Source organism: Lepidochelys olivacea, assembly GCF_965140295.1.
Source record: "Lepidochelys olivacea isolate rLepOli2 genome assembly, chromosome: 5".
NCBI lineage: Eukaryota > Metazoa > Chordata > Testudines > Cheloniidae > Lepidochelys > Lepidochelys olivacea.
Window position 1 is genome coordinate 24,418,308 of NC_140415.1, and position 23,362 is coordinate 24,441,669.

The following is a 23,362-nucleotide window of genomic DNA, read 5'->3' on the forward strand; positions in this document are numbered from 1 at the left end:
GCTATATACATGTAGTGTTTTGAGCTGTTTATGTTGGACAGAGTATAGGAAAAAAACCTTTATTTTTTAAAAAACAAGCTGTACTATGTCAAGTTTAATTCTCATGAGAACAATGGTACATTTTACTGCAAGGTAACCTAGCAACATACACTCAGTCCACCATTTACAACTGTAAAAAAAGGCAAGCAGTATTGCAATCTGACATGGATCAATCTCATTTTCGAAAATGAGAAGGGTGCACTGGTGAAGAAGATAAAGAAGTCCCAAACCATCTACAGGAACATGAAATGAACCAGCCAAAAAAATAAAGAAAGTGGTAAGAAAATATGATAAAACATACTCAAAGTTTGGATACTCCTTTACTGGATCATCAGAGTACCTGTTGCCACAGTGTAGTATAAAGTAACTGTTATTTTATATTTTTATTTACAATATTCAATTTTTTTTCTAATTAATAGAGATTAGGGTTGGGTCTTTACTTACACAGCTCAGAAATTTAGATTTTACACTAAAAAACTTGAAAATACAAAGTTTTCAAAGCTGGACAGCGATTATGTTTTAAAATCAACAAATAATAACACAATGTGTTTAACAATTTTTTTAACATTGTTGTATTGCTTATTGTTCAGTTTGATACATTTATACATTGTGTTTTCTGTGTCTGCATGCCACATTTTGCTCTCAACATTATATAAAGTGCAGCTTTACTAAAACGGTTTGGTTTCAAAGATCTTGAATAATATCTTTGAGTGCATATTGCTAGGACTTTCTATCATTACACGTTTACATTAACATGAAAAGGAAACCTACACTGTTTATTTACTGTGTTATAGTTTATGTGCATGTAATAATTAAAATTAGTAAGTGGGCCACAGTGCCAATTGCAGATGCACAGATGAGCCTCAGGGGAAAAAAGTTTGGGAACCCCTGTTTAGGGGGCAGTTGGGGACACTACATTTTCAGGATGTAGTCGCAGAGTTAAAAGCTGTTCTGGCTGAGTGGTTTTCTACTACTGTGTATGGAAAGTTTTGTTCTTTATCCATTATATATGAAGTATGTTTTGTTCTTTTTCAACTATTGGATGGGTACTCCGCCACTCTATTTCCAATACTCAAGAAGAAATACACAGTTGGTAAATGTACTTTTAGCTTTCATCCACTAGAATAGCCTGTTTGATTGCTAGAACAGGGCTTTAAGATGAGTACATCCTGCTGCTGGCAGTTAGATTTTATAACGAAATATTTTCTTCCATTGAAAAAGTCAGGGATTTATGCAGGAAACTCATTAGCTTTAATAGAAGTTATCCACATAAATCTCCATCATTAATAATGCTAGGTTAAAAAAAGGATACTACACACACCATAGAAGTAGCATTGTTCAGTGGGCAAACGTGGGAGCAACAGTCAGAAACTCATGGCTCTGAAATTGATACAATGCATGACAAGTCATTTATTTTATCATCAGCAATGTGCAAAGCACTTTACACACATGTATGAAATCAGGGTCTCTGCCTTGCAGAGCTTGCAATCTAAATAACCTCTAACCTCATAAGCTAAGCACCAAATTCCAATCTCATTAAAAATCAATGGAAGTTTTGGAGATAAAGGTTCAGTGACAAGGGATTCATAATCAGAATTTCAAAGGTGCAGATCACCTGCAGCTCTCATTGCATCAAAGGGCCAAATTCAGATAAATTTAGCTTAGTGTAAGCAGACGCATCTCTAATGGGAATTCACTAGACCTGTAAACAGTGGGGTAAGTTATACATTGAGTGCAAGTTGGTCAAAAAGCGGGAGTTAAGTCAGGAGCAGCAAAAGCTCCCTAAAAGTGGGGGAGGCCACAGATGCCCGAACCATGGCCCCGCCCCCACACTACCCCCTTTCCCGAGGCCCCGCCATTACATCACCCCGCCTCCTCGAGCCTTGCCCTAGCACAACCCCTCCCTCCAATGTTCTGCTCACCCTCTGCCTCTTCCTCCCCCTCCCCCCAAGACCCAGCCCCCCGCTCACTCCTCTCCACTCCCTCTCCCCATCACTCACCCTTATGGCTGGTAAAAAGTGGTCTTTGGATGTCCTTGTTAATTTTATTTGATGGAAGCCTATTTGAAAGGATAGTTTTCAACTTGTGCCAATATACCAGTAGAGTCAAGGGTGTGTAAAATTAACTTAGGCTACATCTGGCATAGCCCTCCCACTTTTAAAAGTGATGGGCCCATGGCCCCCAGCCCCAGCCCCATTCCGGCACCCCTGTGTTAAGTGGCAAGGCAGTGTAAATCTCACCCAGCCCTCTCATAGAATACACTTGGGGGACTTCTATACCGCATGCTTCTTTCAGCGGCATAGGAGTACAGTAGAGTTCATATACAAATAGTGCCCCCTAGCATGGGTATAGATAGGAGGGTAGACTGTGAAGTGTGGCTGAGGTGAGTAGAATAAAGACATGCCTGAAGGGTGTGGATATGTACCCGAGTATCTACCCTACATGACTTTCTTCCAGCCCAAGCTGTGCCTCCTAGCTACACTGTTTTTAGCAGTGTAGTCTCCCATTGCCTCCCTGCTGCTGAAGCCCTTCCCTGACACAGGGAAAGGCTCTGGCAGCAGGGAGTTACTGAAGCCTTTCCCTACAGCTTCCCCCATGCCATAGCCTTTCACTGACACAAGGGGTTATTCATCACACAGTGTGGCTGCTGCTGGCCTTTCATTGTGGCATGTAGCTATACATCTGTTGATCGCTTTTGATGATTACCTGTTCTGTTCATTCCCTCTGGGGCACCTAGCATCGTTGACAGTGCTGTGGGGTGTAGACGTAGCCTAAGTTAATTTTACACACCTTGACTCTTCAATCTGTGCCAATATGCCGGTAAACTATCCTTTAATATAGGCTTGCATAAAATAAAATTAACAAGCACATCCAAAGACCATTTCAAAATAATCAGTGTAAAATACCTCACTTTTTGTTGATTTCATTGTAGGATTTAACAGAATACACAATTCTTTGCTTGTGCATTATTACTTGCAAAATGAAGGCTTGCAGTAAAAACGCTACAAATTGATTTGCTGACATATATTTACTTATAATTTAACTAGTCAGCAGATGCGAAATGCAAAGGCATAAAGACATAGTAGCTTCACATTCAAGCAGAAACAGAATTAACCAACACAAAATGATACTTTAATTTCCTATCTGTACAAAAAGATAAAATGACAGCTGCAAAGAACAGCTGTGAAACATGTAATGCATTCATTACATCTACCCATACTGTTCATTCTGATTGAGAAGATTAATCAGAAATGTACAATACCACCAATAATAGTCAGTAGATGAGGATATACATAATGATCATAATGAAAAAAAGCAATCTGGATGATCCTGGCAAACCACCGTTTCTAGGTCATTATGGACTGAGGTGTGGACAAGTGGAGGCAATAGGTGATTTACCAAGTAAGGAGTCTATCAAGTGCCTCCCTGCATATGCAAATTAAGGTTTTTGTAAGCATACCTATTGTACACCCACCCTAAACAATATGGCCCATAATAAAAGTGGGCAAACGTATGACATACAGGACCAAATACTGTTCAGGTGACTCTCACAGAAGTTAAGCAAGTGTATCCAACTGAAGAATTTGGCCAAATGACAGCTAATGGGATGGAGGCTCCAAAATGCTTAACTTACTTTTGAAAATAAACTTTTAAGTCATAAAGACACTTTATAATTTTACCCAAGATCTATAATGTACATTTAAAAATGAAACCACTTCACCACTGAAATGCAGTCACCTGTGCATGAAACATAGTAACCTTTCATAATTCCCAAGACCACTACAAAACAATTTAGGATAGCCATATTCATTTGAAACTGGAGAAGAATTTTATGTAGGCAGAATAGAATTTCCCCAAACTGGAATTTGGTCAGGTCACAATAAGAACTAAAAGCTTAAATTCTTGTTAGTAGAATAGATGAAAACAAATGGCACTTACATCCACCTCTTCACAGAAAGTAGCAGTGGGGCCGTACTGCAGCTGGCATTGGTGATGTACATCATAGATCACTCCAGGGGCAATGAGTGGTGACTTTAAATCTTTCTTTTTTGGGATATCATCTAGACAGAACCCCCATCCTCGGCTAAAGATGAAAATTGGAAATTTAAAAACCACACAAATATGCTTTTAATTTTAATTTTGAATTTTTTTTTTAATAACTCACCTTTAAAATTCTAATCATTAATGGCACTTTTCCATGTGGTCTTTAGGAAACAACACTTCTAGATTCTAAGTTAAGCATGGGGAAATTTGCAAATAACTTATTTCCAATAATGTTTTAGGAACCTCTGATAAGAGCAAAGTACTTCAAAAAACCTGGGAGTATCTGCCATTCAGGAGCAGCCTGAGTATTAATGTATCTGGTATCTTGACCCACCCATGGCATATAGAAGGGGCCCTGAAGTCTGCAAAGGCAGCAGAATGTGTGTGGGTCTCCTTTGTGGTGTATCATGACTCCTGTGACCTTCTTAGCAGCTATTTCCTTCTCCTGTGAATTATAAAGAAGGGCAGCTCTCCCCATTTCACCTTGCAGAGGAGTTTAATGGAGGCCGAATGTAGTTTGGTAAATTAGAAATAGATTCAGTCTTTGGAATGAATTCAGTGAAAGCTGTAGACACTCTCAACAGTGTAGAAAGTCAGACCAGAGGTGTCTGAAGTTGGGCATCCAAAATTTGAGGCCCCTTTAATAAGAGGTCACTTGTAAGAATACAGTGATTTGTCCAAGGTCTCATAGGAAATCTGTGTCAGGCCCTCTGATGCTCTGCCACATACCTTAGCCAAAAGGCCATCTTTTCTCCCAGTAACCATATGATAGCTGTAGGTTACATCAAGTTTTGAACTCGTATTGTTGAAATCTAAGTCCAGTTTGAACATTGCACAATGTAACAATTCTTCCACTGTTCACTGTATCGTACTTGGTCAGATTTGGGTGTGCCATGACATGGGAACCAACAACATACCTCAAGGATCCTCAAAGGAAAAAATAATTAAGAATTTCTCCTCAACTCTGTGTCACCTCACATAGTATTCTACTCACTCACTCTAGGAAACGTGTGATGTATTCCTTGCTGCACGGTGACCAGGTGAGTGGAGAAGGATCATACTTTAGCTGCCGGGACATAATGTATGGATGTCTTCCAATGGGCTCACAGTCATTCTCTTTTCCATCATGCTGGATACCAAAACTAAAAGAATTACCAAGCACAGAAAATAGTCATTATAGCTGATAGTTACATAGCAACTTTCTTCCAAAGATCCCAAAGTAATCAGGAAAACATATAGGTATCACTTCATCCATGAGCTAGAAGTAGACAAAACCAACAGAAGTCAAGACTCTTGTTGCCTTCAGTGGGCATTAGATCAGGCATACAATGCACAACAGTGCCCCCAGGCAGAAAATAAAGAGTAAACTTCCCTAGTTGAAACTCTGGGAGAATTTTAGGGAGTCAAAACATAATTATCCAATTTGACTTTTGCCAAGCCCCATAGTTTACACCCAGTGCTTAATTTTTAATGAAAGAGGTGTCAGGAATCAAGCAATTAGGTGCTGGGAGTCAAGCAATATTTTTACTTTTATAACTGAGGCGGCAAGCCCAGATGTGCTGGGACTATGAACTGCCATGCATAGAGATGTCAGGGTTCAGCCCTGGCAAAAATTAAGCACTGTTTACACCCTGACTCTTGAATAAAGTTCCAGGGCATTTTTAATAATCATAGGTACTCATGCCTCATCCACACGGCAGCGCCCTTTAGTACCCTGCAGTGAAGATAATTTGGTAATGATTCAGAGGGAAGGATGCCACCTGGAGAACGCTCATACCACTTTCTGCAGCACCTTGCTTTTCAGGCCAAAACCCATCTTAGACTATGAAATTGGTTGAAATCACAGTACTAAGCAACATGGCTACAAGTTTGGGGTTTGCAGTGAGGGACTTTCAAAAGGGGAGGACTGCAAGTGCTGGAAGTCTGGGACAATACTGAAAACAAATCTCATAAAAATTGTAGGCCAAATTTTGCCCGATTAGTGTGCTGTAAATCAAAATAACTCCATTCACTTCAGTATAGTTATAGCTGACTCAGATCAGAATTTGGCCCATTAATCTTCTCTTAATAATTTATCTTTACAATACTTTCTAAAATAATTTCAAGGATGTCACTTTTTATTGATTTAGACATAGGCATTGCTTCCACATTGTCATATATTCATGAATGGATTGATGAATTAGCCTCTACTCTCCTCCCCATCTCTCTCCCCAGTTAACAATACTGTGCATTGTAACAGACCTTCCCCATAGCAGGTCCTCCCACAGCTGTTCATAACTCAGTCTTGTCTAACCTCTACAAAGCTTTTGTCAATCGTGGTAAAAGATTTACTACTCAATAACTTTTAACAATAATAATCAAGCACCCTGCTGAAAGACCAACATGAAAAAATTGCCACTGTAGCTCAGTGCAGCACCACACCCAGCGACTGTGCAAGGAATCAAAAAAACCCCCAATTACTTTAGACAGGTTTATTTTTCGGAAACATCACTGTTAAATCATCCCAGTATTTCAAAAGCTTTGGTGGCTCTTTCCCTCTTCCACAACTTTTTTTTTTTTTTTTTTTTACTTATTTTTAGATTTATATAAGGTGATCCTCCTCACCCCATCTCTGGGGGTGTATGCAAAAATGAAGGTCGAAATCACGTAGGCAAAGCTGAAAATCTCTATCTAAAACCACATGCATTGGGGTACCAAAAATGACTATGACTGTCAGGAAGAGAGCTAGAGCTGGTCAGGAGGTTTCCATCTGAATGATTTTTTGACAGAAAATGCAGTTTCTGCAAAACTGAAATTTTCTACCTGATAATTTTGATTTGCCAATTTTGTTTCAATAGTCATTGTTACAACCAAAAAGAAAAAAAAGAATCAAAGAGCTATGGTCTGTGCTACACCAGATGATCACAATGGTCCCTTTTGGCCTTGGAATTTACAAGGGAAATACAATTTTAAGATAAATGTCAAACATTGCATTAGACCAGGCTAGACTCTGCATTCTACCTGTGTACTGTACCTGTGTCCAAGCTCATGTGCAATAGTGAATGCCAAAGGCAGCCCAGAATCTTCATTAATATTACAGCTCCGGTGAGGTTGGCACATACCAGATAGATGAGACAAACCTAAGGTTTCACAAGGACGATTCATGCCAGCACAGATGTCCTTTCTGTAAACACAGTGAAGACTTGAAGGTAAGAGAGTTTAAAACTGCATGTAATGCAGCTTACATTGGATAGTAAATCTCCATATCATCATATATTTGTTGTCAATCTGAATTTTCAGCAAAAGACGGTATGTCTAACACTTATACCACTATGTACGACTTATTATTTATTAGTCAATATTTATATTGTGATCATGCCCAAATATCCCAGTCAGGATTGGGGCCCACTTTTTCTTTATTGGTACAGTGCCTGCCACAAGAGACGTCCCTGTGCTGAAGGCCTCACAATCTCAGGACACAGACAAAAGGCAAGGGATGGGGATACAACAGACATGCAAATGAATATGGTAAAGAATCGGCATTGCTTAATTAGTTACATGGATTGCAGTTGTTTGTTTGCGTTTTAATTGGGGATACAACTAGGGAGGAAGAGAGTAGGAAAAGGAAAGAAGGGGAAGAAAAACAGCTGCAGTTTGTCATATGTGTAGCTATGCTCATCAGCCTGGGATTTGTAGGATTTGCAGAGTCGATTCTTAAGGAGGGAGCTGAAGGAGGATAAAGTAGTGGCTGTTCAGTTTTTAATCACAAAGTTTTTCCAAGGCAGGCAGCATCAGACAGCACATTGGTGTGTGAGAAGCTGACTCGTGGTAGCCAAGGCAGGAAATGCCAGCAGAGTGAAGGTGAGGGTTGTCGTCATTTTAAGTTGCTAGATCACCTTGGCAGCAGGAAGCTAAATTATAAAGGGACCTGAATGTAAAGACTTGATTGATTGGAAATTACACCATTTTTTCCAGGCAAGCGGTGTGCCAATCCTTGCTCTTGGCTCCAAAAATTCAGCTATTGTGGAACAGAGTTTTCTATTTGATGCCAAGGAAAAGATAGAATGTGCACATCTGAGATTCAGAACAGTGAAGGTAAATCTTCCTTCCCCGCTCATTTTCCACATCCTTAAGATCTTCTGCACTAATCGGTTTGGATAGAGTTCCTCCTGACTAACAGATGAAGACTGCATAACTAAGTCCTTTGATTATATTATTCTCTCTCCCTTTATGGGTTTGTCTACAGTGGAGCTGTAAGGTGCAAATGATGATCGGGTAGCCACTCTGAGTACAATTCCATCTGAGATTTCAGGTATGTACTTAGGCAGCTAGTGCCTCCCACCGCTCACACCAACAAGGGTAAACTTCTGTTTTTAGCACACTCGGTCCAATTAAGCTAGCATGAGTATATCTACTCCAACAGGAAATTATACCTTCCAGCTCCAGTTTAGGCACACCCTAAATGGAAGTGAGCATGGGCTGATTATGAAGGGAGTATTATCCCAGTCTCTTCTTAGACAAGGACAATACCTTATTTTTTGCAATACGTGGCAGGGATTTTTAACCTTTTGGAAATGCAGGAGAGTATGACAACTGAATAATAAAGGTGCAGGGAATACTCTATGGAATACTGTCTCTTGTAGCATCCAGGATCCACTTATCCATTTACTCTAGGCCCATGCAATGAAGAAATCTTTAAATCTTCTGCCTATGATGGCATTCTGTGCATGGCTCTGTGCCTCTAATTGACATTGGTGACGCCTCATCTGGAGTACTGTGTCCAGTTTTGGGCCCCACACTACAAGCTTGTGGAAAAATTGGAAAGAGTCCAGCGGAGGGCAACAAAAATGATTAGGGGATTGGAACACATGACTTATGAGGAGAGGCTGGGGGAACTGGGATTGTTTAGTCTGTGGAAGAGAAGACTGAGGGGGGATTTGATAGCTGCTTTCAACTACCTGAAAGGGGGTTCCAAAGAGGATGGATCTAGACTGTTCTCAGTGGTAGCAGATGACAGAACGAGGAGTAATGGTCTCAAGTTGCAGTGGGGGAGGTTTAGGTTGGATATGTGGAAAAACTTTTTCACTAGGAGGGTGGTGAAGCACTGGAATGGGTTACCTAGGGAGGTGGTGGAATCTCCTTCTGTCATAAATATAAAGGGAAGGGTAAACCCCTTTCAAATCCCTCCTGGCCAGAAGAAAAATACTCTCACCTGTAAAGGGTTAAGAAGCTAAAGGTAACCTCGCTGGCACCTGACCAAAATGACCAATGAGGAGACAAGATACTTTCAAAAGCTGGGAGGAGGGAGAGAAACAAAGGGTCTGCGTCTGTCTGTTTGCTGCTTTTGCCGGGGACAGAACAGGAATGGAGTCTTAGAACTTTTAGTAAGTAATCTAGCTAGGTATGTGTTAGATTATGATTTCTTTAAATGGCTGAGAAAAGAACTGTGCTGAATAGAATGACTATTCCTGTCTGTGTGTCTTTTTTGAAACTTAAGGTTTTGCCTAGAGGGATTCTCTATGTTTTGAATCTAATTACCCTGTGAGGTATCTACCATCCTGATTTTACAGAGGTGATTCCTTTACTTCTATTAAAAGTCTTCTTGTAAGAAAACTGAATGCTTTTTCATTGTTCTATGATCCAAGGGTTTGGGTCTGTGGTCACCTATGCAAATTGGTGACGATTTTTACCAAACCTTCCCCAGGAAGTGGGGTGCAAGGGTTGGGAGGATTTTGGGGGGAAAGACGTGTCCAAACTACGTTTCCCAGTAAACCCAGTTAAAGTTTGGTGGTGGCAGTGGAAATCCAGGGGCAAAGGATAAAATTAATTTGTACCTTGGGAAAGTTTTAATCTAAGCTGGTAAAAGTAAGCTTAGGAGGTTTTCATGCAGGTCCCTACATCTGTACCCTATAGTTCAGAGTGGGGAAGGAATCTTGACACCTTCCTTAGATATTTTTAAGGTCAGGGCTTGACAAAGCCCTGGCTGGGATGATTTAGTTGGGGATTGGTCCTGCTTTGAGCAGGGGGTTGGACTGGATGACCTCCTGAGGTCCCTTCCAACCCTGATATTCTATGATCTTCATGGTGATTATTTGAAGTTTGAGGGGTTCATCCCTGGTAAAGCATCACAGGAAGAGTCATTTTCTTCTAACACTGAACAGGGATTTTTATTAGAATAAGGTAAAGAGTGGTTTCAGAATAGCAGCGGTGTTCGTCTGTATTCGCAAAAAGAAAAGGGAGTACTTGTGGCACCTTAGAGACTAACAAATTTATTTGAGCATAAGCTTTTGTGAGCTACAGCTCACTTCATCGGATGCATTCGGTGGTAAAGAGTGTGATCCCTAAAGCTACTCTCTCACTGCTCCACTGTAGGCTCTCTGTTTAGAATTTTTCCCAGGCATCTAATTGCCTGGATTCCTGTTTAGTTTTAGGGAAAAGATGTTCACATAAGCTCATTAATCTGCCCAAGACAATTTCACCTGGAGCGCAGCACAGGGCCCACAGGTGGTTGGCAACTGATGTGGTGTTACAGAGGCAGCAGCAAGCCACAATAAAAATATTAATGGAAGGCAAATTTCAAAGCCACGTACAAATATTTATGCAGCAACTGAATTTTTAAATCACGTATGAGAATTTGTGCCATAAGCGTTTGTGTGCTTATCCAACTGAAACAATACCACAGGCCTTCTCTGACCAATTGCAACTGAGTAATCCACCTCAAATAGTGAATATGCACAGGTAACCAATTGAGAAATATTTTATCATCTTTATGAACTGTGAAAACAAAATTGAATACTTTTGAACGACAAATATATTTGAGGCAATCACGATCTTCTGATGGATATTCAGCAATACAGAGAAAGAGACAAAATCTGTCAGACCCAATAACTATCCTGCGAATTATTTGCACAACTATAGCGGCCCATTGGAAATGTCTGCTTACCCCTCTTTCTATACATAATGGCTGAGACCCACCACTATGAAATATGAATGAAAAGATATCAAGACATTTTTGCATGTTTACAACCATTTAGCTAGAAGTCTGAAAGTAAACTGTATTACTCAAACAGCAAGATATTCTGCTATCGTGAAGTGTAGTTATTTGTTATTGTAGGGTTTTGTAATTAGGGGGCTGCTGATCTACAGGCTGGGCTTTTGGCCCTAATATTTTTTCCTTGAGAAAATAATTGATTGAAGCCATCAACAAGAGATGGGCCCAAAGTGAATCTTAATCTCAGCCTTCCCAAGCACTGATGTTTGAGGACGTTTACATTTGGATCCGATTACAGATCTGAATTTCCTGGCTATGACCCATGTCTAATAAAACACCTACAGATACGAATAAAACATTATATAGGCTTTGCAAACAGATGTAAGCAACCCTCTACAAGGTACAGTGGGTCGTTTTGACACCTTCCAGCCTTAACAGTGTACTTTTATGTAACCGCTCATAAACTCCACCTGTACTAGCATCTGATATGCTCATCAAACAAAGTTATTTTTGTACTAAAACTGTCCTTCAGAAATTACATGTATTCATCAGGAACAACAGTATATGAGACGTGTCTATGTGTTGGCGGTGGGGTGGGGGGGAACCAAAAGGAGGCTATAAGCATGTTCTCAGTGAAAGAAATATTAATAAAATAATATTTTGAAGCTTCTCTCCAGGGCTGTGACCATACCTAGTTAGAAGTACAGCTACATCATGATGTATTGGGTTGACATCATTTTTGGGATTGATGCTTTTCTGCCATTTGCAGAAGCTGGCTAATGTCTTATCTGCGTGATGAACTATTTTCAAGCCTTGCTAAAGGAAAAAAAGAAGAAAATATTATTACAAAGACTGCATTGTATTGCTAGAGCACAGCAGCAACATTAATTATCAGGCTCACTAAAGTCATTGCCCAAAGCTAGAAACATTAGGAGCAATGACCGTTATTTGCCTAATATCCCAAGTATTAAGTTAAAACTGTCATTTTTGCAGCTAGTGTAACTAGAGAAAAAGTATATCAAAAGAGGAAATTAGCATTTTTGGGAAGAAGCCTTCATAAAATGAAACTAACAACTGCATTTTTCAAACAACAATATTTTATTTTACTCTTGGAAACTAGTATTCTTCCTGACACAAAGATTAAGATTAATTTGCAAGTAATCTGGAGAAAGCTACCTTCCATCATGTTTATCACCTTTAATGCAACATGAACAATTTCATGATGAGGTAACATTTTATGCTTTCATGGATACATTTCCTTCACTTCTTTTTTTAAAAGCTGAAAAAAATGTACAACAGTCGTCTTATGATCAGAGAGAACAAACACAAGTTGAAGAAAAAACATACTTTGCAGTGCAAAATTAGCTCTAGCAAAAACATATTTCCCTCTTCCTTGGTTTTGCCACAGAGCCCTGGTCTACACGATGGGGTTAAGTCAAATTTAGCTGCGTTAGGTCGATTTAAAAATGACTGCATCCACACAACCAACCCCGTTCCGTGGACCTAAAGGGCTCTTAAACTCAACTTCTGTACTCCTCTCCGACGAGGGGAGTAGCGCTAAAATCGACCTTGCTGGGTCGAATTTGGGGTAGTGCAGACGGGTTTGCATCAAGGAGAAACACACATAACTGTCACACCGTAGCCTGGCCAGTCATGAAACTGGTTTTCAAAGCCTCTCGGATGCACAGCGCGCCTTGCTGTGCTCTTCTAATTGCCTTATTGTCTGGCTGCTCAAAATCGAATATCAGGCAATTTGCCTCAAGTTCCCACCCCGCCATAAACGTCTCCCCTTACTCTCACAGATATTATGGAGCACACAGCAATAACAATGGGAATGCTGGTTGCGCGGAGGTCTGGTCAACAGCGCCAGCGAGCTTTTAAACGTTCAAAGGCACATTCTACCACCATTCTGCACTTGCTCAGCCTATAGCTGAACTGCTCCTTACTACTGTCCAGGCTTCATGAGCCATGGGAGCAAGAGGTAGGCATGACCGTGCGGTGCTGCCGGCTGGGAGAGCAGCCTGAGGCAGAAGCCTCCAGCTCGCAGGAGAGCAGAGTTGCGGTGGAGGCGGTGGAGACGTGCACCATGCCTTGGAGGTTGCTAGGAGCTGGGCAGGGAAGACATTCCCAGAACCCCTGGCCAAGCTACATGTCCGATGAGGACGGCTACCAGTCCTACTGCACTGTGTGCTGCAGAGTTGCAGCGGAAGCGGAGGAGCCGTACACCATGGACGAGGACAGCTAGCAGTCCTACTGCTCCGTCTGCTGTGAAGGCACCCAGGAGCTGCTGCTGTGTAGCAGTGCCAGCTGCTGCAGGTGCTTCTGTGTCGAATGCTTGGAGGTCCTGGTAGGGCAAGGTGCCTCGGCCAAGGCAAAAGAGCAAGAGCCCTGGAGCTGTTACATGTGTCAACCACAGAAGTGCTATGAGGTGTTACAGCGCCTACCGGACTGGAATGTACGGCTGCAAGACTTCTTCACCAGTGACAAGGGACAGGAAGATGATGCATCTAAAAAGGCCCGCACATTTCCCAGAGTCACTACCCTTGATAACAGAACGTCAATGATTGCATTAGCTACTTGGATCACAGCAGTCCCCACAGTAGACTTGCCCACAACAGCAGTGGTGACGGTGAGCTGAGCGGGCTCCATGCTTGCCATGGTATGGTGACTGCATGGGGAACCAAGGAAAAAAGGTGCAAAACAATTGTCTGCCGTTGCTTTCATGGAGGGAGGGGCAACTGACAACATGTACCCAAAACCACCCACGACAATGTTTTTGCCCCATCAGGCATTGGGAGCTTAACCCAGAAATCCAATGGGCAGCGGAGACTGTGGGAACTGTGGGATAGGTACCCACAGTGCACCGCTCTGTAAGTCGATGCTAGCCATGGTAGTGAGGAAGCACTCCACCGACTTAATGCGCTTAGTGTGGACATACGCGATCAACTGTATAAAATAGAATTCTAAAAATTGACTTCTCTAAAATCAACCTAATTTCGTAGTGTAGACTTACCCTTACTCTGCCTCACTCCTAGTATATTATTATTTAGGGTAAAGTTTTCCAAAGCACTGAAGTGCCATAAGCATCTACATTCCTTTTTCAAAGGTGCATTAGGCATTTAGGGGCCTAAGTCTCATTGAAAGTCAATGAGTACTTAAAAAGAAGAGGAGTACTTGAGGCACCTTAGAGACTAACCAATTTATTTGAGCATAAGCTTTCATGAGCTACAGCTCACTTCATTGGATGATGATGTAGCTCACGAAAGCTCATGCTCAAATAAATTGGTTAGTCTCTAAGGTGCCACAAGTCCTCCTTTTCTTTTTGCGAATACAGACTAACACGGCTGTTACTCTGAAATGAGTACTTAAACTCCCAAGTGTTTAAGTCAGTTTTGAAAATGGGCTTTAGATGCTTTTGAAAATTTTACCCTTGATAACCTTACCCATCGGGTTAGCTGGATAAATCAGGCTCCTATTTTGAAAATTATTTCACCTGTGCAGACACTAGCTCTCATGTGGAGACCAATTGACTTCAACAGCCCAGGTCTCCACCTGGTGTAGGATTAGGACCTTTGATCATAAGTCCCTTTGGACAGAGACCTTATTTTAAGGCTATATCCACAGAAAGCCTTGCACAATTATGGCGCTATGAAAATAACCATTAAAGTTACAATAATCGGCATTCATTTAGGGGTGGTTACAGCATTTATGAGACATGGAACATGCAATCACCTCCATGTGGTTAGTTCACAACAATGAACATTTTATCAGCCACTGTTTCTCTGAGTTTTGAAAAGGCGCTTATGGGGAAAATAACCTGTCTTGCAGACATACAATAGTAGATCGGCTTCTTCAGAAAGCTCCACAGGCAGCTGCACTTGCTTTATGAATATGCTATGCGATCAGACGGGGGATGGTTCATTTGAGCATCCTGTACATTTGAATCTCTGCTCCGCAGCAAGCCTCCTCAATCTTTGAAAGTCCTCTTCTGGTGCTGAAGAGTTTTCCCCTCACACACAATTATCCTAATGTTTGAACATTTTAACTAAGTTTCCTTTTGGAAGTTTATGCAGAAACACCTGCAGTTATGACCTAACCAATGTGCCATTTAGAGCAGCAGTTAGGTTTAAAACAGCTGTGCCAGAGTTAATAGATTAACAGAGGAGTGAAATGAGCAAAACATTTTAAACAAGCAACCCTTCCCCCCCCCGCCCACACACACACACAGTGGATGCACTCATTACTCTCTTTAATGGTAATCTAAATACCCTACCAAAATCTCTCTTCAGTGCACTGTGTGCCCAACTTTCTTCACTGTAATCTTGGGGGAAACAAAATCTCACCTCTTCCTCTTCAAGAAGAATAAGGCGGACGAGCACGATGTGGATTGCATTGCCAATGCTTGGATCATGGAACAATCCTGTGACCTGTGTCAGAGCCAGGAGGTAAGAAATTAATTGATTCCTCTACAGCAAAACAGAACTTTAGAGAGGAAATATACAGGTTATTTCAAGCAGAGTGCCCTCTCTGTTTTTTTTCCCCTCCTACATGTTATTGATATTCACTTTGCATTCTGAAATGCAATAACTGTGATGAACTACTTCAGCAATTAACAGAAGTTAAGATGTTATGCAGCAAAATTTACAATCCATTAAAAAATTACTTTAAGTTAATTTTTTCTCATTTAGGGTCCAATCCACTATTGTGTAGTCGTTTACATCAGTGCAAGACAGGTGTAAAACACTGCCAGTGCACAATAGTAGCATTTTACATCCACTTTGTACTGGTGGGAATGACTACCAAAGGTTCAGGGCAACAGCGAATGAGGCATTAATTGTTGGGTTCTGTAGAAACTCCATTAGGATTCGGCTGGCCAAAGGAAAAAGAGAAAGTCAATACTAGGCAAATAGAAGCGAGGTGAAAAATATATACAGTAGTACCATCAGCGTAGAAGTGGAAGCTAAGGGTTTGTTTTCACTACTGGCTAAATCGGCACTGCTGCGATTGATGCAGTGGGCATTGATTTAGTGGGTCTAGTGAAGACAGGATAAGTTGATGGCAGAGCGCTCTCCCATCAACTTCAGTACTCCACCTTCCCAAAAGGAGGAAGCTATGTCGACAGGAAAGCAGATTAGACACTGCTGTAAGTCAATCTAAGCTGCTTTGACTTAAGTTACGTAACTTAACTAAAAAAGAAAAGGAGTACTTGTGGCACCTTAGAGACTAACCACTTTATTTTGTTGTGGCACCGTAGAGACAAACAAAATAAATTGGTTAGTCTCTACGGTGCCACAAGTACTCCTTTTTCTTTTTGTGGATACAGACTAACACGGCTGCTACTCTGTAACTTAACTAGCGTAACTTAGATTGCTTAACCACATTAGTGTAGAGCAGACTTGAGACTAAAGATAAAATGACAGAGGGAGCAATTAGACTAAAAAATAGCAAAGGGCCCAGCACTGAACTCCAAGTCCTCATGCCCCAAATGGTGGTGTCAGTATGCATACGATTAGACAGGCTGCTTCTCAAGAGCATTACTAGTAAAAGGAAGAGATGGGGGAGGGGGCAGTAGGAGCAGAGCTGACACTTAAGCCTGGTCTATACTTAAAATTTAGGTTGACTTTGCTAGGTCACTCAGGGGTCCTGAGCATCATCGTTAGATTGACCTAAGCCCCAGCATAGATGTGGCTAAATCAACGGAGGAATTCTTCTGTCAACCTAGCTACTGCTGGTTGGGGAGATGGATTATCTGCATAGATCGTAAAACCCTTCCATCAGTCTAGGAAGTGTATACACTGCAGTGCTGTAGTATATGTCCTTAGTCACAATAATCTGCCAGAGGAAGTCATTTTCCTCCTCAGCCGGGAAGAGTTGCATCTGTTGTTTGAAAAGAGCTTCACTCTGAGTACAAAAATTGATCAGTTACATTGGGCTCTGTAAACAGTTACTCCAAAACAATACAGTATTGATGGCTACAAAATGAAACAGAATTTCAAGACTTTTGTGTGAATCCATTGCAGATGTGTCCCATTAGTGCAAATTATATAATCAAAAACCTAGGAGACATCTGAATTGCCTTAGCTGAATACCATAGGATGGAAAAAATATATTGTGCTGGCTCTTAATTCTTCAGAAATGTCTCAGCTGAAAGATAATTATACTCCTTAGCAGCTGCCAAAAAAGGCTGTTCCTAGTGGGGGCTGGTTAGTCTAACAAAGTCTCAGTCACACAAAGGACTATTGAATTATGATGTACTTATGGGTTTTTTTAAGTGCATGTCAGATTTTTTCTTGGGCTATTAATACAGTACATAAATATTACATTTACAGTACATAAATTAGTGAAAAAAAGGATTTTACATAAGAACGGCCATACTGCGTCAGACCAAAGTCCATCTAGCCCAGTATCCTGTCTTCTGACAGTGGCCAATGCCAAGTGCCCCAGAGGGAACGAACAGAACAGGTAATCATCAAGTGATCCATCCCCTGTTGCCCATTCCTAGCTTCTGACAAACAGAGGCTAGGGACACCATCCCTGTCCATCCTGGCTAATAGCCACTGATGGACCTATCTTCCATGAATTTATCTAGTTCTTTTTTTAATCCTGTTATAGTCTTGGCCTTCACAGCATCCTCTGGCAAGGAGTTCCAAAGGTTGACTATGCATTGTGTGAAAAAAACACTTCCTTTTGTTTGTTCTAAACCTGCTGCCTATTAATTTCATTTGGGGCTCCCTAGTAATGTTATGAGAGAGTAAACAACACTTCCTTATTTACTTTCTCCACACCAGTCATGATTTTATAGACCTCTATCATATCCCCCCCAAGCCATCTCTTTTCCAAGCTGAAAAGTCCCAGTCTTATTAATATCTCCTCTCATGGCACCCGTACCATACCCCTAATAATTTTTGTTGCCCTTTTCTGAAAGTTTTCCAATATATCTTTTTCAAGATGGGGTGACCACATCTGCACGCACTATTCAAGATGTGGGAGTCTTATGGCTATATATAGACACAATATGATATTTTCTGTCTTATTATCAATCCCTTTCTTAATGATTCCCAACATTCTGTTTGCTTTTTTGACTGCCGCTGCACATTGCGTGGATGTTTTCAGAGAACTATCCATAAGGACTCCAAGATCTCTTTCTTGAATGGTAACAGCCAAATTAGACACCATCATTTTATATGTATAGTTAGGATTATGTTTTCCAATGTGCATCACTTTGCATTTATCAACACTGAATTTCATCTGCCATTTTGTTGCCCAGTCACCCAGTTTTGAGAGATCCTTTTGTTGCTCTTTGCAGTCTGCCTGGGACTTAACTATCTTGAGCAATTTTGTATCATCTGCAAATTTTGCCACCTCACTGTTTACCCCCTTTCCCAGATCATTTATGAATATACTGAATAGGGCTGGACCCAGTACAGACCCCTGGGGGACACCAGTATTTACCTCTCTCCATTCTGAAAACTGACCATTTACTCCTACCCTTTGTTTCCTATCTGTTAACCAGTTACCATGAGAGCTCTTATCCCATGACAGTTTACTTTGCTTAAGAGCCTTTGGTGAGGGACCTTGTCAAAGGCTTTCTGAAAATCTAAGTACACTATATCCACTGGATCCCTCTTGTCCATATGCTTGTTGACCCCCTCAAAGGATTCTAGTAGATTGATGAGGCATGGTTTCCCTTTACAAAAACCTTGTTGAACACAATTTATTGGGGGAAAAGTCATCTATGTGTCTGGCAATTTTGTTCTTTACTATACTGTAGTTTCAACCGGTTTGCCCAGTACCAAAGTCAGGCTTACCAGCCTGTAATTGCCAGGATGACCTCTGAAGCCCTTTTTAAAAATTGGCGTCACATTAGCTATACTCCAGTCATTTGGTACAGAAGCTGATTTAAATGATAAGTTACAGACTACAGTTAGTAGTTCTGCAATTTCACATTTGAGTTCCTTCAGAACTCTTGGGTGAATACCATTTGGTCCTGGGGACTTATTACTGTTTAATTTATCAATTTGTTCCAAAACCTCCTCTAATGACACCTCAATCTGGGACAGTTCCTCAGATTGGTCACCTAAAAAGAATGGCTCAGGTTTGGGAATCTCCCTCACATCCTCAGCCGTGAAGACCGATGCAAAGAATTCATTTAGTTTCTCCGCAATTGCCCTTTTAGGCCTTCCTAATTATATTTTTACACTTCATTTGTCAGAGTTTATGCTCCTTTCTATTTTCCTCACAAGGATTTAACTTCCACTTTCTAAAGGATGCCTTTTTTGCCTCTTTTAATTTGTTGTTTAGCCATGGTGGCACTTTTTTGGTTCTCTTACTGTGTCCTATGTACTGACTCCATGGGTGCTCCAAGGTTGGAGCACCCACAGCAAAAAAATTGTGGGTGCTGAGCACCCACTGGCAGCCCCACTACCAGAACCTCTCCCTCCCCCCCAGCGCCTCCTGCCCATCAGTGGGCCCCACTGATCAGCACCTCCCTCTCCCTCCCAGCACCTGTCGTGGATCAGTTGTTTCGCAGCGTCAGGACAGGAGGTGTGTGTGGGGGTGGAACTGGGCAGGAAAGGGGTGGGACGGGAAGAAGCAGGGAGGGGATGGGGCCTGGGCAAAGCCAGGGAGAACACCCCCATGCAGTTTAGAAACTTGCGCCTATGTATTATGTTTTTTAAATTTGGGGTATACATTTAAGATGAGCCTCTATTAGGGGGTCTTTAAAAAGTTTCCATGCAGCTTGCAGGGATTTCACTTTTGGAGCTGTACCTTTTAATTTCTGTTTAACTAACCTCATTTTGGTGTAGTTCCCCTTTCTGAAATTAAATGTTACAGTGTTGGGCTGCTGTGGTGTTTTCCCCGCCACAGGGATGTTAAATTTAATTATATTATGGTCACTATTACCAAGTGGTGCAGCTAGATTCACCTCTTGGACCAGATCCTGTGCTCCACTCAGGACTAAATCAAGAATTGCCTCTCCTCTTGTGAGTTCCAGGACTAGCTACTCCAAGAAGCAGTCATTTAAGGTGTCAAGAAACTTTATCTCTGCATCCTGTCCTGAGGTGACATGTATCCAGTAAATATGGGGATAGCTGAAATCCTCCATTATTACTGAGTTTATTTTAATAGCCTTTCTAATCTCCCTAAGCATTTCACAGTCACTATCACCATCCTGGTCAGGTGGTCAGCAATATCTCTCTACCGCAATATTCTTATCATTAGAGCATGGAATTACTATCCATAGGTATTCTATGGTACAGTTTGGTTCATTTAATATTTTTATTTCATTTGATTCTACGCTTTCTTTCACATATAGTGCCACTCCCCCACCAGCACAACCTGTTCTGTCCTTCTGATTTTGAAGGGGACGAAGGCAAGATTTGATGATTTATTCAAAGTATTATTGTAATTAGAAATCAAAACCTCAGCTCCTTCACTCCAGCTTTGAGAGAATCCAGAATCAAACCCTAGATCCAGATTTTGCAACTGGCTGCTGCTGCTGCTATCTATAATGGACCAAACCAAAATGTTGGATCTAAATAATTCTGAAATCTGGATCTGATTTTAGAGGCCCAGTCTAGCTTTATCTTCCTCCCAAACTCCTTTTTCTAACAATTACTAAGGTTCCCATCGACACTGATGAAAGTAGGACATGAACATCTGATGACAGAATCGGACACTGGGAAGCATCTTCATTAAGAACCGAAATTAAAATAGAGGTTTCAGACATAGGCCAGGTCTACGATAGAAAATTAGGTCAGTTTAATTACATCGGTCAGGGGTGTGAAAAACCCAAACCCCAGAGCAGCATTATGAAGCCAACCTGAATCCTCATGTAGACAGCACTAGGCAGACAGAAAAATTCTTCTGGTGACTTATCTACCACTTCTTGTGGAGGTGGATTACCTTTGCCAATGGGAGAACCCTTCCAGTGGGTGTAGGTAGTATCTACACCAAATGCTACAGTGGTGCAGCTGTGCCGCTGTAGCATTTTAAATGTAGACAAGCCTTAAGAGAGAACTTGTACCTTGCTTACAAGGAATAGAAGCATAGGTCTTTTCTCACGTCTCATCCCTAACTATGGGCTACACCAGTTTCTATATATTGGCTGCCCCACTGCGCAGGAATGATGTGATGGCTTTGGAGCTGTTCTATATTAATTCAGGAACAATAAATGTTCTGTTGGTCTGACTGTTGTAAGGGCAAACTGTCTACAAGGGGTTAATTCAAGCAAGCGCTGGTTGCACTGTGTAGGAAAGACGACAACAGCTTGAGATAGCTACCATTTAGTTACACTTGGGAGACAATACTAGACATTCACTTTGATAGCCCACTTCTTGTCTCCTACTGAGCTCAATGGACCAGTTTGTCAAGACAGGAGGGGTCCCAGGTTGTAATAGGGTGGCCAAAGAGGAAAAAGTGTGAAAAATCAGGATAAAGCCTCGAATGTCAGGACTGTCCCTATAAAATCAGGACATCTGGTCTCTCAAGGCTGTAAACACTGAAGAACCAAAATGCCAGGAAAGCAAGACAAATGTCTTCTGAGGGGATAAAAATGGACAGTCTCAAGGGAGGGATTGCTGGGAGTTGCTGATGAGAAGTGGTTCTCATAGATCCTAGAAGTCAGAGGTCTGGAGCAGAGGGACCTCTGCCAAGGGCTGGCAAGCCTCTAGGTAAGCTAGGTATGTATTTAAGAGAGTTTAAAACAATATGAGGCCTTTTATGATGCTTTGCTGGGTTCCTACTGTTAAAGTTTAAAAAACACTTTGTTTTAAGAAAGCTGCCTGGTCACAGTTGCCCAGAGGGAGACTTGCAGGTGCCAAACCCAGTTGGGCCTGGGCCTGGTAGCCACGATGCAATAGCTTGGGGACTGCGTGAATTGTGGGATTCCACCTGCAGAAAGGTAAAGGAGCAAGGCCTAACACCTGAGGGGATGCGCTCAGAGAGAAAGGGGTCCTGTAACTGGCACATAATATGAGTAATTTCTTTGGACTCTGTGAAACACCAGTGATGAACAACCCTAGTTTTCCTTCCTCAAATGCTGTATAATATGCTGTTTACTCCTATGGCTACTACCTAAATATAGTTCAGTAGAAAAGGAAAGGATGCAATGAAACTGAAGTCTCATAACTTCATACACATCTATCATTCACATTAATATTATCAGTAAAAACACACCTACAAATGAAACTAAAGGCCAGATTCTATTACCCTCACTCATAATGATTAGCACCTTACTCCTCAAGTTGTCCCACTGAAATGAATGGAACTAACTGTAACAATAGTATGAGTAAGGGTATCTGTCCCTATGCTTGTAAATCTAAAATGAAAGTCAGGAAATGCAAAAAAGTTCTTCTACATAAAGTGCTTCCGCCGACGTGCACGGGCTGAAATTGTGGAAAAGCAGCATCACTTGCCCCACAACCTCAGCCGTGCAGAACACAATGTCATCCACAGCCTCAGAAACAACTCTGACATCATAATCAAAAAGGCTGACAAAGGAGGTGCTGTTGTCATCATGAATAGGTCGGAATATGAACAAGAGGCTCCTCGGCAGCTCTCCAACACCACTTTCTACAAGCCATTACCCTCTGATCCCACTGAGAGTTACCAAAAGAAACTACAGCATTTGCTCAAGAAACTCCCTGAAAAAGCACAAGATCAAATCCGCACAGACACACCCCTGAAACCCCGACCTGGGATATTCTATCTACTACCCAAGATCCATAAACCTGGAAATCCTGGGCACCCCATCATCTCAGGCATTGGCACCCTGACAGCAGGATTGTCTGGCTATGTAGACTCCCTCCTCAGGCCCTACACTACCAGCACTCCCAGCTACCTTCGAGACACCACTGACTTCCTGAGGAAACTTCAATCCATCGGTGATCTTCCTGATAACACCATCCTAGCCACTATGGATGTAGAAGCCCTCTACACCAACATTCCACACAAAGATGGACTACAAGCTGTCAAGAACACTATCCCCGATAATGTCACGGCTAACCTGGTGGCTGAACTTTGTCCTTACCCATAACTATTTTACATTTGGGAACAACGTATACCTTCTAATCAGCGGCACTGCTGTGGGTACCTGCATGGCCCCACAGGATGCCAACATTTTTATGGCTGATTTAGAACAACGCTTCCTCAGCTCTCGTCCCCTAATGCCCCTACTCTACTTGCGCTATATTGATGACATCTTCATCATCTGGACCCATGGAAAAGAAGCCCTTGAGGAATTCCACCATGATTTCAACTATTTCCATCCTACCATCAACCTCAGCCTGGTCCAGTCCACACAAGAGA

The 23,362-nt window shown here is 41.6% G+C and overlaps 1 protein-coding gene across 1 annotated transcript in view; it reads right to left on the reverse strand.

Annotated features, from left to right (window-relative positions):
• Window positions 1-23,362, reverse strand: part of ADAMTS12 (ADAM metallopeptidase with thrombospondin type 1 motif 12) — a 319,746-nt gene that overhangs the window by 134,528 nt on the left and 161,856 nt on the right. The window contains exons 5-9 of the mRNA XM_084629649.1: window positions 15,397-15,480; window positions 11,745-11,869; window positions 7,097-7,246; window positions 5,082-5,225; window positions 3,979-4,123 (exon numbers count right to left, since the gene is read on the reverse strand). Coding sequence (XP_084485775.1) covers window positions 3,979-4,123; window positions 5,082-5,225; window positions 7,097-7,246; window positions 11,745-11,869; window positions 15,397-15,480 — 648 coding nt within the window. The remainder of the gene's footprint in view (window positions 1-3,978; window positions 4,124-5,081; window positions 5,226-7,096; window positions 7,247-11,744; window positions 11,870-15,396; window positions 15,481-23,362) is intronic.